Source organism: Chelonia mydas, chromosome 6, assembly GCF_015237465.2.
Source record: "Chelonia mydas isolate rCheMyd1 chromosome 6, rCheMyd1.pri.v2, whole genome shotgun sequence".
NCBI classification, from domain to species: Eukaryota; Metazoa; Chordata; order Testudines; family Cheloniidae; genus Chelonia; species Chelonia mydas.
In genome coordinates, this window is record NC_051246.2 from 86,690,469 (window position 1) to 86,706,260 (window position 15,792).

The 15,792-nt window shown below is 40.3% G+C and overlaps 1 protein-coding gene across 4 annotated transcripts; it reads right to left on the reverse strand.

The window, feature by feature from the left end:
* Positions 1–9,778: 9,778 nt before the first annotated feature.
* Positions 9,779–15,463, reverse strand: CFL2 (cofilin 2). Of its 4 annotated transcripts, none has more exons than XM_037900589.2 (4): positions 15,217–15,463; positions 13,064–13,371; positions 12,896–12,972; positions 9,779–12,805 (listed from the first exon to the last, which is right to left on the reverse strand). In XM_037900589.2, exons 1-4 carry the CDS (start codon positions 15,217–15,219, stop codon positions 12,693–12,695), a joined length of 501 nt encoding a protein of 166 aa, XP_037756517.1. In that variant the 5' UTR covers positions 15,220–15,463; the 3' UTR covers positions 9,779–12,692. The 4 variants fall into 4 exon arrangements, with proteins under 4 accessions (XP_037756517.1, XP_037756521.1, XP_037756519.1 ...); XM_037900593.2 differs by lacking the exon at positions 15,217–15,463 and adding an exon at positions 15,150–15,202; XM_037900591.2 differs by lacking the exon at positions 15,217–15,463 and adding an exon at positions 14,947–15,079.
* Positions 15,464–15,792: the final 329 nt, after the last annotated feature.

The following is a 15,792-nucleotide window of genomic DNA, read 5'->3' on the forward strand; positions in this document are numbered from 1 at the left end:
GTTAGAGGCCAGAGAGAAACACAGATTGGTGATGTTCATAGAATGGTAAGAACATAAGAATGGCCATAGTGGGTCAGACGAAAGGTCCATCTAGCCCAGTATCCTGTCTTCCGACAGTGGTCAATGCCGGGTGCCCCAGAGGGAATGAACAGAACAGGTAATCAAGTGATCCATCCCATCGCCCATTCCCAGCCTCTGGCAAACAGAGGCTAGGGACACCATCACTGCCCATCCTGGTTAATAGCAATTGATGGACCTATCCTCCATGAATTTATCTAGTTCTTTTTTGAACCCTGTTATAGTCTTGGCCTTCACAACATCCTCTGGCAAGGAGTTCCACAGGTTGACTGTACGTTGTGTGAAAAAATACTTCATTTTGTTTGTTTTAAACCTGCTGCCTATTAATTTCATTTGGTGACCCCTAGTTCTTGTGTTATGAGAAGGAGTAAATAACACTTCCTTATTTACTGTCTCCACACCAGTCATGATTTTATAAACCACTATCATATCCCTCCTGAGTTCTCTCTTTTCCAAACTGAAAAGTTCTAGTCTTATTAATCTCTCCTCATATGGCAGCCATTCCATACCCTTAATCATTTTTGTTGCCCTTTTCTGAACCTTTTCCAATTCCAATTATCTTTTTTGAGATGAGGCAACCACATCTGCACGCAGTATTCAAGATGTGGGTGTACCATGGATTTATATAGAGGCAGCATGATATTTTGTGTCTCATTATCTATCCCTTTCTTAATGATTCCCAGCATTCTGTTTGCTTTTTTGACTGCCGCTGCATATTGAGTAGATGTTTTCTGAAAACTATCCACGACTCCAAGATCTCTTTCTTGAGTGGTAACAGCTAATTTAGACCCCATCATTTTATATGTATAGTTGGGATTATGTTTTCCAATGTGCATTACTTTGCATTTATCAGCATTGAATTTTATTGTCATTTTGTTGCCCAGTCGCCTAGTTTTGAGAGATCCTTTTGTAGCTCTTCGCAGTCTGCCTGGGTCTTAGCAATCTTGAGTAGTTTTGTAGAAATATAGTGGGGGAAGGGACCCCAAGAGATCATCTAGTCCATCCTTCCCTGCTGAGGCAAGACCAAGTAAACCTAGACTATCTCTGACAGTGGTTTTGTCTAACCTGTTCTTAAAAATCTCCAATGATGGAGGGTCTACTGCCTTTCTTGGTAACCTATTCCAATACTCAACTATGCCTATAGTTAGAAAGTTTTTCCTAATATCCAGCCAGAGTCATGAAAACCAAGGGAGGACAAAATTTCAAGATGATTTCACAATTGATAGTGTCAAAGATGGCTGGCAGGTCAAGAAGAGTTGGGAAGAGTTTGTTAGAAAGTTTGGTGAGAGCAGTTTCAATGGAGCGCAAGAGGCAAAAGCTGGATTGGAGAGGGTCTAAGATGGAATTGGAGGAGAGGAACTCCAGAGAGCATTAAAGGGAGATGTGGAAAAAGCTGGAGAGGTAAATAGGGTCAAGGGAGATGTGGAAAAAGCTGGAGAGGTAAACAGGGTCAAGGGTGAGTTATTTTAAGATGTGATTAAAGCATACTTGTATTATGAGGGGAAAGAGCCAGAGGAGAGAGAGATTAAGGAGAAGAGTAAGGGACGGTATGACAGTGATTGTGAAGGAGATCAGAGAGATGGGATAAGGTCATAGAGGACAAGTGGAAGAGCTAGAAGAGGAAAACAGATGAAAAATGTTTCTCTCTAACAGAGAAGGAGGAGGAGAGAGTTGAAGGAGGGAAAAAGAAGGCAAGCCAAGCGGAGGGAGAAGGTCACATCATATTTTGTCAATTTTCTTTTGGAAGAAATTGGTAAGATTGAGAAGTGGAAGCAGGGCCATCCTTACCCATACGCAAAGTATGCAGCTGCATAGGGCACCAGGAAATTTGGGGCACCTGCACAGCTGCACGCTGCTCCAGCCCCTGCTCTTCCTGCCCCCGCGCCGACGCCCCTGAGGAGTGCAGCAGGGCTAGGCCTGCACCCACCTGTGGCTGGAAGTGCAGTGACCTGGCCCCAGCCGCGCTGCCGGTGAGTGCTGGGGGGTGGTTCCCCCTTGCCCCCCAAGTCAGCCCCACCCTCCTCCGCAGAGGCCTGGGACCCAGAATTGCTAGGGACGGCCCTGAGTGGAAGCTTACATCTGTTCAAAGTGGGTATAAAATGCTGCCATCAATGTGAGTATAGAATTCTGATTTGATAATATTTTGCATTCCCTTTGCACAGGTGTAAATTTGCAATGTGCAAGGCAGAGGAGAATCAGGCCCAGTAACTTCACTACCCACTAAATATACCTGACTTCAGGGGCAAAAGACATCCTAGTGATGTCATTATACATCCTTTTCCCCATATCCATCAGCAGGAAGAGTAAGACTGATGACATTAAACGAAAGTAATCCCTGAAGAATAAAATGGAATTATTATTGTTATACAGAATAATACCCTATATGGAGGATAACCATAACTGTAAAAAAAGATATGATTAAAAACACACTCCTGAATGAGATGTCCAGGAGCCATACCTGTGTCAGCTGTGAATTATCTTTTTTATAAAATACATGTGAAAGCAATAAAACACTCATCACATTTATAAATATTCTATATTTATCTGTAAGCCTCAAGGTTCATAATAATGGAAAGTGATCTCATATGGATGCCAGTAAGTATTTACAATATTCATCTCTCACAAATGCTAGTGAAGGGGTGATAAAGTGATCTATGATTATGTCAGGATTATGAGCTACATATATTAATAATCCCACTCCCACTGAGTACTCCTAAACACTCTCAGCAAATCCATTTGTCCATTTTCCTTAACTGACTGGGTTTGATCCTGTATGAGGAATGAAATGTCTCAATAAAACTGGGCCAAGTATACTATTTATTTTTTCCTACAACAACTCTGTGCTTTGAGAAGTGCAATTTCAGCTCTTCTTCACCCTAATCAAAGATATTATGTAAAACGGGAACAAGAGAATTTGGTTTATAAAAGTCACTGTGGATGATATCTACTTTGAAAAACATAAAACCAAGACCTGTCTTTGAAAGTTGGTTTATTTTCCAACTTGTTCATTTGAGGCTCTTCAGAAATGCAATATTTGTGCTAAGTCTTCTTCATTATGTCACAAACTATTTCCTTTTAATTGACTTTAAAGTCGAATATAACAATGCATGCCCCAAAACAATTTTAGTTGAGGAATTGCATTAAAATTCCTGAAGGAAATTAGTGCTTTGGCTACAAAGCAGCACAAATTTTAAACCAGTGAGCATTCTAAGTGGATTGGGGAATTATATCCACATGTCAAGAAGTAAAACAATTTTCTGGAATCATCAAAAGGTTTCAGTATGGTTATAAAACTCCTTCCTTTGAAAGCAGTCTAGTCCGATCTATAATTAGACTACAGTGTGATACAAATGCTGAGTGACAATACATAAAACAAAAAGCTTAAAGGGCAACTGAACATCATACAAACCTTCTTAATAGTGAAAACAGTGTACTTAACAAGCCAGTAATTTTATGCTAAATATGCACTTAATATGTTTACAAGCTTCATGTTTATTGCATACTGCAGCACAAAATGTTTGTTCAACAAACTTGATGTTGGTACTGCAAAATGCTTTTCTGGAAAAAAACCCCTCATGTTTTTGGCCATTACCCACTAGCCTTCTTCTGGGCACCATTTAAAGAGGCATCTAACACCAGTAGTATATGCACACCTAACAAACTGTTGACGTAAGAAAAATGAATCAGCTATTTTCCTAGCTTTGTGGTTACTATGTTAAAGTTTGTTACTATCACCATTTTTAAACTAAAAAAATGATAAAAATGGGGAAAGTTCCAGGTTTTTTTTAATGCTTTCAGCCAAAGAGTACCTAAAATTCACTAACCCTAATGTATTTTCTTCCATTTTTTGGAATATCAGTCTCATATTATAATAGACTAGACCAGGGTTTTCAACCTTTTTTTCATTTGCAGACCCATAAAAATCTTCAAATGGAGATGCAGACTCCTTTGGAAATCTCAAACATAGTCTGCGGACCTCCAGGGGTCCACAGACCACAGGTTGAAAACCACTGGAATTGAGAGTCTCTAAAAAAATACTGATATTGTTAAATTGGGGTTTAGAAATATTAATTACATGTTAATCCTTGTAACTGTTATAGGGTACTACAGAGACCATTGCTGAGTCAGAAGGCATAAGTACATGCATTATCATGAAACCATGTCCCCATAACGTTTATGTCTGGGTTTACTCCAGATTGTTTTAGGAAATATCTCACTCTTATTTCCACCAGTGATAGCAATAGCTGGAGTTCTGGTTCAGAGAGGACTCAGGTGACTGTCAGCAATTTTATCACTGCATCATCAAGACTTGCTCTGAGCCAGTTTAAATGACATAATAGTAAAAACACCACTATCACCACCAATAGACGTGTATTGGTGGTAATGCAACAGCAGATTTCCCAAAAGAAGTCCAGTATAGACATTGCCTAACCCATGACATTCTTTCACAGCCTGTGCCATAGCCAGACCAGAATATAGATGGACAACCTCCACCCACGTTCCCACTGGTATTCTTTTCTGGCATACATTGAGTGCCAGCCAGCATTTAGGCCTTTCACTGTAATGCCAAATATCTGCCAGAGCAGCCACAATAGGAGGATAAGTGTGTTGACTGCAGGTAATGCTTGACCTATAATTTGATCATGTTCTCCATACTGTAATGAAAAACAGAAAAAATAATTAGCCTCCTCCCACCCCCCAAGAAAACATGGAAGGTTAAAATTCCACAACTTTCACAGACAGATGGATGACTAAGGAAAACAGCAACATTAAGTGAGTCCATCCATTTATATGCAGCTGCTCACAAGTGATCTTTCAAAGAAAATCGTGTCCCAACAATTTCCATGAGGAAGGAATTCTTTACATATTGCTCCCACACCAACCCGGAATAGGTAGCCCAGGTGGCCCAGGATAGGTAATTTATCAGTTAAATGAAAGAAAGAGAGCAAACCATCTGGTCTGATCCTAATGCTCTGACTCTCCTCAGCCCTTTTACCAACATCTGTAACAGACACCACACATCTGAAGGAGTGCTGAACTTTTAGGAGAGGCATCCTCATTGCAAAATTGATGTCAAGCTGTAGAATTAAAATTAATGGCATTTAAACAATTGCTGATTTTGACGATGCTGATCATGAAGTCTCATTATGCTGTAGCTAGCTGGATTCTGAGCACTGAACTGACACTACCGAAATTCAGACAGTTAAGGTAGTAATGGAATTGTCAGAATTATCAAAGGATTCCCTATCTAAGTACTACTTTTCCTGAAGACACATGCAGGCACTTTGGATTTGTCCATGCAGATATAGAAAACTGGCTAGGATCAAAGCCAAATGTTTTGTGAAGCACCCATAAGAAAAAAGGTTATCATTATGACCCTGCTGGCTGCTTTGCTCAGCCTCTTCCGTGAACCTGATGTTTGGCCAGCATGTAAAGTCATCTTGGCAATTCTAAGACTTCCTGCTAGGTCTCTGGGTTAGGCTTGTGTTACACACAAGCTATAAGGATCTGAAGAAAGTTTTGCCTGGAATAAATGAACAGTTAGAGATGGAATACTTGCTATGGACAGCAGCAATGACATTCAATAGTCATTTAGGCTAATCCCACAAGTATATTTCCTTTGGGTGTTCCACAAGATGCCTATCTACTTCGATCACACAGTATAAATATTTTTTTTTAGGAACTCTAGTTATTTGTAAGCGAGTACCAGGAATTTATTCTGGTGTATGAAAGTAAAAATACCCAACCTTTTAATAAGAAATATTACAGATAAAAGTACTCTGAGTAGCTCAGAATGACTCTCAAAACAAAAACAAAAACCACCCACAACAGAATTTGCAAATACATAAGGATTAAAGCCCACTGATGTATCAGCATTATAAAAAAACTGCGGTTTATGCTCCCAAACACACACAGAATTTGTGCAGGTAATGAATAATGTGAGTGAGAAGGCGTTGCATGCTTAAGTCACAGGGTTATTGACCCTAAAAAAATGCCCACGAAGAGCTTTGTCACTTGGAATCTTCTAATAAAGAACTATAACACTTCACCATAATTCCTAATGTCATAAGTCAACTGTTACACGTGCTTTCATTAAGAACTAAGGCATCTTAAAGGACCATTTAAACGTAACTCAGGTGCATGTAGTACAACACCTGAGGATGAAAGATGGGGTTGCTATACAGTATATGACTTCATATGTATCAGTAGGATTAGAAACAAGATAAGAAATTCTATATAAAAATTAAACATGTACATTGCATCCATAATGAGCACTAAGTGGGGATACATACCTTGTGGAATCATTATGTTTATGAAGAGCAGAGGCTGTTTTAAAGATGAACTGACATCAGAAATTAAGTACATCCTTTTTTCTCTGCTTTAACCCATGTTTATATTTAATATAGTTTTTGATCAATGTATGGTTCTCCGATACAAACTGCTTGTTCTAAATCTCCGTCCCGCTTTCTGTATCATCTTTTCTGCATGCAAGTTTGATTTTATATAAACAGACAAAATAGAAGAAAAGTGCAGTTCCCACATTAGTCTTAACAGGTCACATACAAACAGTGCAGCCATTCATGAGAGGAAGAAACAACAAACTGAGTGCTGAAAAGTTTTGGAGAAAAAAAAAAAATCTTTTTCATGCAGATGTTGATCTGCAGCTGCATGCAACTGAGAATCACTGATGCTTTTACCTTTTTGTGTAACGTAGCTACTATACTAGAAGCATTACAGGTCTCTCTCTTTAGCTTTTCTCTATTCAACTTGTACAGAGTATAATTGCAAAAAAGAGAGGGGAAAACAGACACAAAGGTAGAAGCAGATAGGCTGCCTATGAAGATTTATAGAACATGGTGGGCAGGTGGTAGGGATTTGCAGTGACACAGCTGATTTTAAAAATAAGAGGGGTGGAGGTGGAAAAAGAGACAAACATGGTTATGGCTACACATTCCTAAGGTCTGTTCACTAGAATAGGAAAAAAAATTAAAGAGGCAGGAACTGTTCAATGTTTTTCTCCCACCCATTTGAATTGATATTTAGGAGTATTTTAACAGGGGAGGATCTGCAATAACTTGCAATTTCTTCCCCATCCCTCCTCCAACACCTTTAAAAAAAAAAAATCAAGGAAATTAAGCATACAATAGGAGCAGTAACGGTGAACTAAGACTGAAAAATTAAAGCACTCAAAAAGCAGAAAATTCCAAAATATAAGTTCCTGACAGTGTTAGAGCAACCACATAGCACAGATGTACTTAGTATCATCTTCTGTTAATATACATGAAGTTATTGATATATGGTACAAAAACATGTGATGAAGCCACATTAACACTATAATAGCAACCTTATTTGTTTGAATTTCCTGACTTTCAAGAGCATAGTTTTACGATTACAGTAAAGATTTGTTTCCTATTTTATATATTAGATGGTGTAAATAGGATAACAAGAAGAACTGGGAATACTAATATATTTCATTACTTTAGATTTAAGATTGTGATGTGGAAAAAAGGTCAAAACGATTCAAATATGGCACCAAGTGCCGAGTATGTACAATACAATCCTAACAGAACATCTTGAAATAGCCCAAATGGTTCTACCTATTTGTCAAAAATACTTAACTTCAGAAACTGAGCATTGCCTTGTTTATCTTGTTTGTATGAAAATGTACATTCATCTGCTGTGTCCAGACAGAAGGCCTGTTCAAATAGCTGCACTGTACATTAATAATCAATTTTTAGTAAGAGCAGCTGTCTACTAGAGGATCTAATCTTATTAATTGTAGATGCCTTTATTAATGTTCTGCCATTTAAGCTGTTTCTATGTCTAGAAGCCTTGATATGAAGAGACGAGGTACAGACAACTATATATGAAAAATGAGTTTCTTTCATCGGTCTATACTTATACATTCCCATTTTTCCCCTCACTTCCATGTCTACCCAGTATCTCTTCAAAATATCAAAAGTAATTTGATATTGTAGATTAATTGCAAACTGCCATTAAAAAAACCCAACACCAAAAATTAAGGGAGCAAAAAGTAGTACTGAAATTACTTTGCTAATGTCTATATAATGCACCCAAAACTTTTTCTGTGGGGTGAGTGAAGCGCATTTTGTTGGTTGCAGCAAACAAAGAAGAGAATTAGTGGGAAAATTATGAAATGGGAGGCTCAGAATTATGAATATTTAAAACTAACAAGTTTGGCTGTTTTTAATCTATTCTCTGTCTTGGCTGGTCTATTCTAGTAGGTACTTCTGTTGTCCCTCTCTCATAACACAAGAGTAAGGGGATAGTCAATGAATTTATAAAGGGAAGAATTCAAAACTGATAAAGGAAATACTTCTTCACATAGTGCATGTTTGGACTATCCAACACGTTGCCACAGGAAGTCACTGAAGCCAATAACCTAGCAAAATTCAAAAAGGGATTAATGTTTATGTGGCTATCATAATACATTTTTTGGAAGGGCTATTAAACCTCATGCTTTAAACCTTAAGTCATCTAACTATTAGAGACGAGAATGAGATCTAATGTAGGGAACAGATTATCCCACATCCACCTACTACAGAGTTCTTATACATTCCACTGAAGCATACTGCACTGGCCACTGCAGGACCTCACGTTTGATGCAATGTGGCAATTCCTATGTTCCAGTGCATGTAGGCTGCAAACTGTCTTACTGTGCTAGGTGCTATACAAAGACAATGAAGCCCAAATTCTGATCAGAGAATCTAGGTGCTACCTGTAATACAAATAAACAGACTACCTGCAGCTATTTTTAGTTTTATTTATTCCAAGTTTTCTGAATCAGAGATATTTTAAAAGTTAATTCAGTGGTTAAGAGAGGGGCTATATTGACAGCCCTCGGGCAGGATTAGTGCAAGTTTCTTTTCAATACACAACCATTAAATTTCAACTATTAATTAGAGCAGTGGTTCCCAAACTTGTTCCGTCACTTGTGCAAGGAAAGTACCTGCTGGGCCGGGCTGCTTACCTCCTGCGTCCACAGGTTTGGCCAATCGCGGCTCCCACTGGCCGCAGTTCGCTGCTCCAGGCCAGTGGGAGCTGCTGGAAGTGGTGCGGGCCGAGGGACATACTGGCTGCCGCTTCCAGCAGCCCCCATTGGCCTGGAGCAGCGAACCGCGATCGACTGAACCTGCGGACGCAGCAGGTAAAGAAACTGGCCTGGCCCGGCACAGGCTTTCGCTGCACAAGCGGCGAAAAAAGTTTGGAAACCACTGAACTAGAGGGACCAAGGAGAGCTGAAGTCAAGAACTGAATGGGCATGAATACTAAGCTTTCTGCTGGTATGGTCATAAGGTTGCCACTTAATGCAAAGATAGGCAATGACTTTTACAGAATACCATTGCTTGTTTTGAACAAGTTACAGGGAAGCAAAAGCCTCCTTTTCCCGGTTCTCTGTGCCAGGTTTTAGCCCAAGCGGGTTTCTAAAATTGTCAAATTGCATCTAATATCAGCTTAGTGGTTTTACCTAACAGCACCCCATTTCTTAAGCATACTTTAAGAGCTGCCTTGGACATATACTTCAAGCTACTCTCCCTAATTCCAGGCTGATTCTCCCCTTTCAGAGAAGTTAACCCCTGTATTATGTCTCCAGGCCCTCCTGAAATAATTTGAAAGCATAATCAAATTGAGTAGGACCAGTGATTTTTAAAAGAAAAGATGCCATTTCTGCAAAAGCTACTCTCAAAAACTTTTATTTAACATTCCTTTATCAATAAATTAACTGAAGCCAAGATATCCAAAGTCACATAGACAAAAGACATACATAAGAAGATACTCAGATTGAGAGGCTTTTCCTTCACTTATAAATTACAATGAGGCCTTCACCATTTTGAACAGTGACAGAAAACAACAGCTGACAAATGAGTTTGGAACAGATGTCAGTTGTCTTTCATTTGTTTTAGAATTCAATCAGCAGTGGTTCTGTAGCACTGTTTTTAAAAGCAGGATATCTATTTACTTAATTGGACTTCACATCAGTCAATACTGTTTCAAGAACAGATTAAAGACAGACTGAACATCTTTGATGCAAAAGTTGTTTTAGTTCAGGACTCTGGACCTTACATAAACACAGCTTGTACTTAGATTTTATATGTATTTGTTGGGATTTTGAGTCTATTATATACCTTAGCTAGTTTAAAAAATATATATATCCTCTAATATTCCATTTTGAGGAAGCCACAGACATCTTTCTAAGACTATTCACACCATCAGTGACATTAAGTAGCAGAGGAGAATGTAAATTTAAATGCAAATACTTATTTAAATTCCTAACTAAAATGGAATTTCAATTAAAATTTAACATCTTAATTTTAAATTGTTTTGATGTCTAATGAAGTTGTTTGTATAAACTGATTTGTTTACAATCTAAAGGTATTTTGTGACAATATATGGTGTTGCAATGAACGGAGATTAAAAATACATTTTTAATCTCAGTTCATTACAGTACCATATATTAAGCACACATTTGATTCTAATATAAACTAGGCTCTGCACACAAGGTATATAATTGGAAAAAGACTGAGAAATCAAGAAAGATAATTGTAGACAACTCCCATGCATATCAGTTATTTTTCAACTTCAGTAAAAGATACTTGAGAGTTTTGAAATACAAAAAACAAAATTAATTAACACATTTAACAAGTCAGTGGACAGCATGCTTTGTTAAACTGCAATGTAGCAGAATTTAGCCTACATAAAATAGGTATCAAAATGAAATGTGTAAATTTTAGGGACAGCTGGAAGCCTGAAATAAAGTCTTAAAAGTTGCACAGGACAAGAGATCAAGACAACAACACTGCTAGGTCATTCAGTTTACAAAGGTGTTTGCCATTAACTGCTCTGCTTTTGAGAGGGTTAAGGACCGAAAATAAAAACTCAACATTTAAAACTTCATAGTTCTACTCTGACTTTTTAAAATACGGTAATGATAAAAGTATTTCTTCTAGTAGCATGTATATTTCAGCTGTGATTGGCTGCCTAATAGAGTTCCTTTATGCATACGAGTAAAATCATGTCCAGTTTTGCCATTTGTGGATAACGATGACAAGATACAAAAGCATGCGTTAGCCATAAATAGCTCTGGCTAAGGGAGGATTGCTCACACTGAGCAGATCAAATTCTCTATAAGGAGAGCAGTATTTGGCCTTTAGCCAAACCATGTCCCTGATGCAAGAGTTAGTAGTGGAAAACACTTTCCAATTCTTTTTGCACAAAAATTAACAAGCTGAACCATTCGTTTAGGATATTTCTTAGACGGAGTCAGTGTTCCTGCAGCATTTGTAGAAACAAAGAAGATTTAACTATTCAAACCCTGTAACTCACTTGTGTGAAGGTAAGCTCTTCCTGCCATTACACATCAGATTGGAAACAAATGTTACAGCCATACATTTCTGGCATATAGAACTTTAGGAGAATTCAGGTAAAGAAATATGCTGCCTGGGTAACAAATTCCTACATTGTAAACTTCAGATACAAACGAGTTATGGATTGAATGCTCCCTAATAATGGCAGCTTATTTACTTAAATGGTTATAAACTGGGAAGAGGTCCTTTATCCAATCAACAGAATAGAACAGTTAAATTACTGTAAAGCAATGTCTAAATTATGACTAGGGCAGAAAAACTATTACTGAAGTTGAGATTAATGATTGTTTACCTTTATAATACTTTCCATAGAAGTTAAGTTATTCAAAATATGCTTAATTTAAACATACTTCAAACTATATTTTCCAATGAAAACAAGGCAACATTCTGTAATAAGCCACAAGTTTTATTGCAACGTGGCCAGATTTTTTTTTTTTTGATTTCAAAACAGTGTTCCATTTAAGGCTCTTTTTATACAGAAACTGCCATCATGACTGATGTTTTACAAAACAACTTTAGTGTTGCAAGACTCACATGGTAAACATAACTCCTACTCCTGTTCAGTAGTGTACATTCAATGGAAAACGAAAGGCATCAGAACAGCTACTTCATTTTATAAAGATATGCATGTAACAGGAATGAAAACCAAGGTACTACAATTGTTTGATGACACAGTTACAGCAACTTAATTGGCATTTCTTTGGGGGGGAGGGGGAGAAAAAAAATCAAACATATTACAAAAAAGTGCTTTAAATGCATAGTGTTGTGTGCTGCCATGTCACAAAAATAGGCTTGTCAAGGCAGGTGAGGTGTATGAATGCACAAGAGCCTCATGGAACTGCAATCAAGTGCAACTGTAAGTATACTGAATAGAGTCTACCATCTGACCAGTGGATAATGCTTTCAAGGCATTCACTTAGCTTACCCTTTGCTGTTTGCTAGACTATTCACATTAACTATCACATTCATTGTACAGGTTGCAAGGAATGCATGCAACGCCAGTTCTGGCTAAGAGTATGACATGAAGGCATTCCTTGGGGTCTACATAAAACTACCAGGATTAAAGAATCAAATGGCAATCACTGGTAGACAGTTTAATTTAATGACATCTCCTTCAGGTCTGTAGAAAGGTGAATGGGTGGGAGGGGAGGAGGAGTTATACTATTCCAATTGAATGAGCTGCAGAAATGGAAGCTCCTTAGATCCGGATGGCACTTGTATGTCTTTCTATAAGGGTTTTCCTTCAAGTGAAACTACCACATTGCCTCCCAATTTCTCTGCGAGTGTTGAACGGTCCTTAATATCATCCAAACCATTTACTTGCCACTCATGTTTAATACCTGAAAGACAAATGGATAAAAATATATTTGTTCAGTTCCTCAATGCTGAGAAGAACTGTAACTGCTATGTGGAATATCAGATGCCTGTACCTGTAAATTTCTTTTTAATGGCATCTTTAGAGCTTGCGTAGATCATCTTGCTTTTTAAAGGTGCACTTTCCGGAGCCCTGTAAAGGCAAAAAGTAATTATTTAACCCACTGATATTAGAAGGAAAATATAAAGATTTTCAGTTTTAATAGCAAGTTGATTTCACACACCAGAATATAAATACCAGGTCTTCTTTCTTAGACTCCTTTGTCTCGTATGTGGCATCATACAAAGCATATCGGCAATCATTCAACGGTAACAACTTCACAAAGGCTGTGTAGGGGTCTTCCACAGTATCGCCAATATCACCAACTAATATCTGCTTTGTTTCCTCTACAATTATCTGTTTTTTGTCATCACTTAAGCAGAAAAGAACTGCTTTCTTTCTTTTTTTAATTTCTTCTGGAGTTGAAGATTTCCTTACTTTCATGTCATTAAAAACCTTTATAACTTCATCATTCACTGTTACTCCAGAAGCCTGTAAATGAGATGAAGGGAATAATTATTTAAATGCAAAACGACTAACATTGACTATGGGGAAGATATTACCTGATACTAAATAAAGAGAAATCTACTCTATAATTTAAGAACAAAAATTTTACATTAAAACCTGAACACTCTAGAACCATAATGATGTCAGTGGGGTTGTATTAGGTAAAAAACTGTACAAAATTTTTCCCTAATTTATTCATTTTTTTATCTCAGCATCCTCTCCTTTTCCGTTATTGATCCTAAATAACTGGGTTTCCATTGCACGTATCAACCAATTATCTATTAGTTTATCATATATTTGGCTCAGACAGGGGTGGGGTTTTTTGTTTGTTTTGTGGGGTTTTTTTAGTTGGAACAAATGTTATACCAGCAGTTCATATCCAGTAGTGTCATGATTCTAGTTTTGTTGAGTGATGTAAGGCTCTAGAAGCAGTAGAAATGCCTTCTGAGTTGTGTCAACTGCAATGTTATGTTTTTAAAACTCCTTTCTTTTACTTAATGCTGATGCACTAACCAAAAAAAAAAAAGAAAAAAAAAAGCCACTGCAGTTTCTACATAAGGAAAGTACAAATTGTACAACACACTACAGTAGTTCCAAACCATTCAGAACCCTAACGTAAAACAGTAAGGAAACAATATACTGAGAGAGCTGATAGCAAACTCACTACAACAATTTTAGCTTGTTAGCTTATAAGCTAGCTAAACACATCCATATGGCCCTTGTTTTCAGTACATTACATTCTTTATTAAAAGACAGCAGTTTCCAAGGTACAGCATGCTGTTTTCAAGAAATCAGGTAAATAACACATTAAAAAAAAATAACAACGCTGCCCCTTTTGGAATATAATCTGTACCTTTTCCTAGTTTAGTTATAGGAAATACATTTTATTTGAAAAAATGAAGGTTTTACTAGCTCATCTCCACTATTAAACTCGGATTTGCTTGCAAAATTCTTATTAGAAAGATGGTTATGTAAACCTTAAAAAAAAGCTTAACTGCTAGTGCACTGACAGCTTAGACTGCTCACTCCCAATTCCCCCTCTGAAAGAGGGGACAATGCAGCTCCATTGCCCTCTCTTCCCCACTGGAAAGCGATCCAGGTTTCTGGGGGGAACTGCTGCTAGTGAAGTCAGTCCGACAGGGCTGACTGCTCCCTGAACGCACCCTGCCCACTTTAAAATCGGGTTTAGCCCACGAAAGCTTATGCCCTAATAAATGTGTTAGTCTCTAAGGAGCCACAAGTCCTCCTCGTTGTTTTTAAATAATCTGTTCCTCAGCCCTCTGCCCCGCCACATGATATTTGGCAGCACAAACTCCCCCTGCGCTGGGGAAATCAAGCAGGCAGGGCCGGGGCCCGAGGCTCTGCAGCAGCAGCAGCGTCAACACCGCGCCCTCCACGGGGAGAGACGCACTGAGCCAGAGGCGATGAGCCTCAACCCCCTCCCGCAATCGCCCCCACAAACCTCCCACCCGCAGCGCGCCCAGCAGGCAGACCCCCGCCCCGGGGGGACCCTGCCCCCGCGATCGCATCAGCCCCCACAGCCGTTCGCCCCCGGCTCACTGGAGGGGTCCGCCCGCCGTGGTGAGCTCAGGCTGGGAGCAGCCCTCCCCTCACGCACCACCCCACTCGTTCGCAGCGGCCAGGCGGCAGCCCCCGCCGGCCTCCCGGGCCGAGCCCCGCAGCCCCCCCACTAAAATTAGATTAAAATGGCCGCTGAAGGCTTCGGGGCCTGAACACCGGCCCGGACCCGCTCAGCCCCTCACCCCGCCGGGCCTCCCGCCCTCCGCGGGCCCTGGCCGCCGCACTGCCCCGAGCACGCCCCGCCCTTACCATGGTGCCGGGTCCCTGTGGCGACGGCGGCTGCCTGCAACGCTGGGATGCTGCTCGCACGGAGCGCGCGGGGGCTGGGGCGAGGTGGGCGGGGGGACGAGTCACATGGGTGCCGCGGCCGCCGCCTTCGCCACCACGTGCCGCGGCGACCCTCCCAGCCCGCTCCGCAAGGGGGGAGGGGGGATGGGCCCCTGCCTCGGCGCGCGGCCGGAGCCGGGGGGCAGCGCCTGTGCTACGCCAGCCCCGCCCCGCGCCGCCTTGCGGCCCTCACCGGCGTATTGACCTCTCAGCCCAGCCCTCCAGTACCCCGCCGGGCATCCCTACGCCCAACTACCCGGGCCCCTGAGGGGGCACCGCCATACCCCCCCTCCCAGCCCAGGGTCCTCAGGAGAGCATTCATCCACTGGGGCACACCCCACATCCACCTGCCCGGGGTCCCCAGGGAGGCCTCCCTGCCCGGGGCCCCCCTCACATCCACCAGGCTGCCCTCAACTGTTGCCTCCCCCACCGGACTGTTGGACGAGGGCGATATCACACATCCCTTTCCCCGCCCCGCGGGAGGTGCCCCCTCCACGT

Bases quoted from the DNA above. Each gene is read 5' to 3' on its own strand.
- CFL2 (XM_037900589.2), bottom strand. The intron at 12,973-13,063 runs GTGTGTGAAATC...TTGCCTTTACAG, and splicing joins GACCTGGTATTTATATTCTG to GGCTCCGGAAAGTGCACCTT. The intron at 12,806-12,895 runs GTACAGGCATCT...TTTGTCTTTCAG, and splicing joins CATTAAAAAGAAATTTACAG to GTATTAAACATGAGTGGCAA.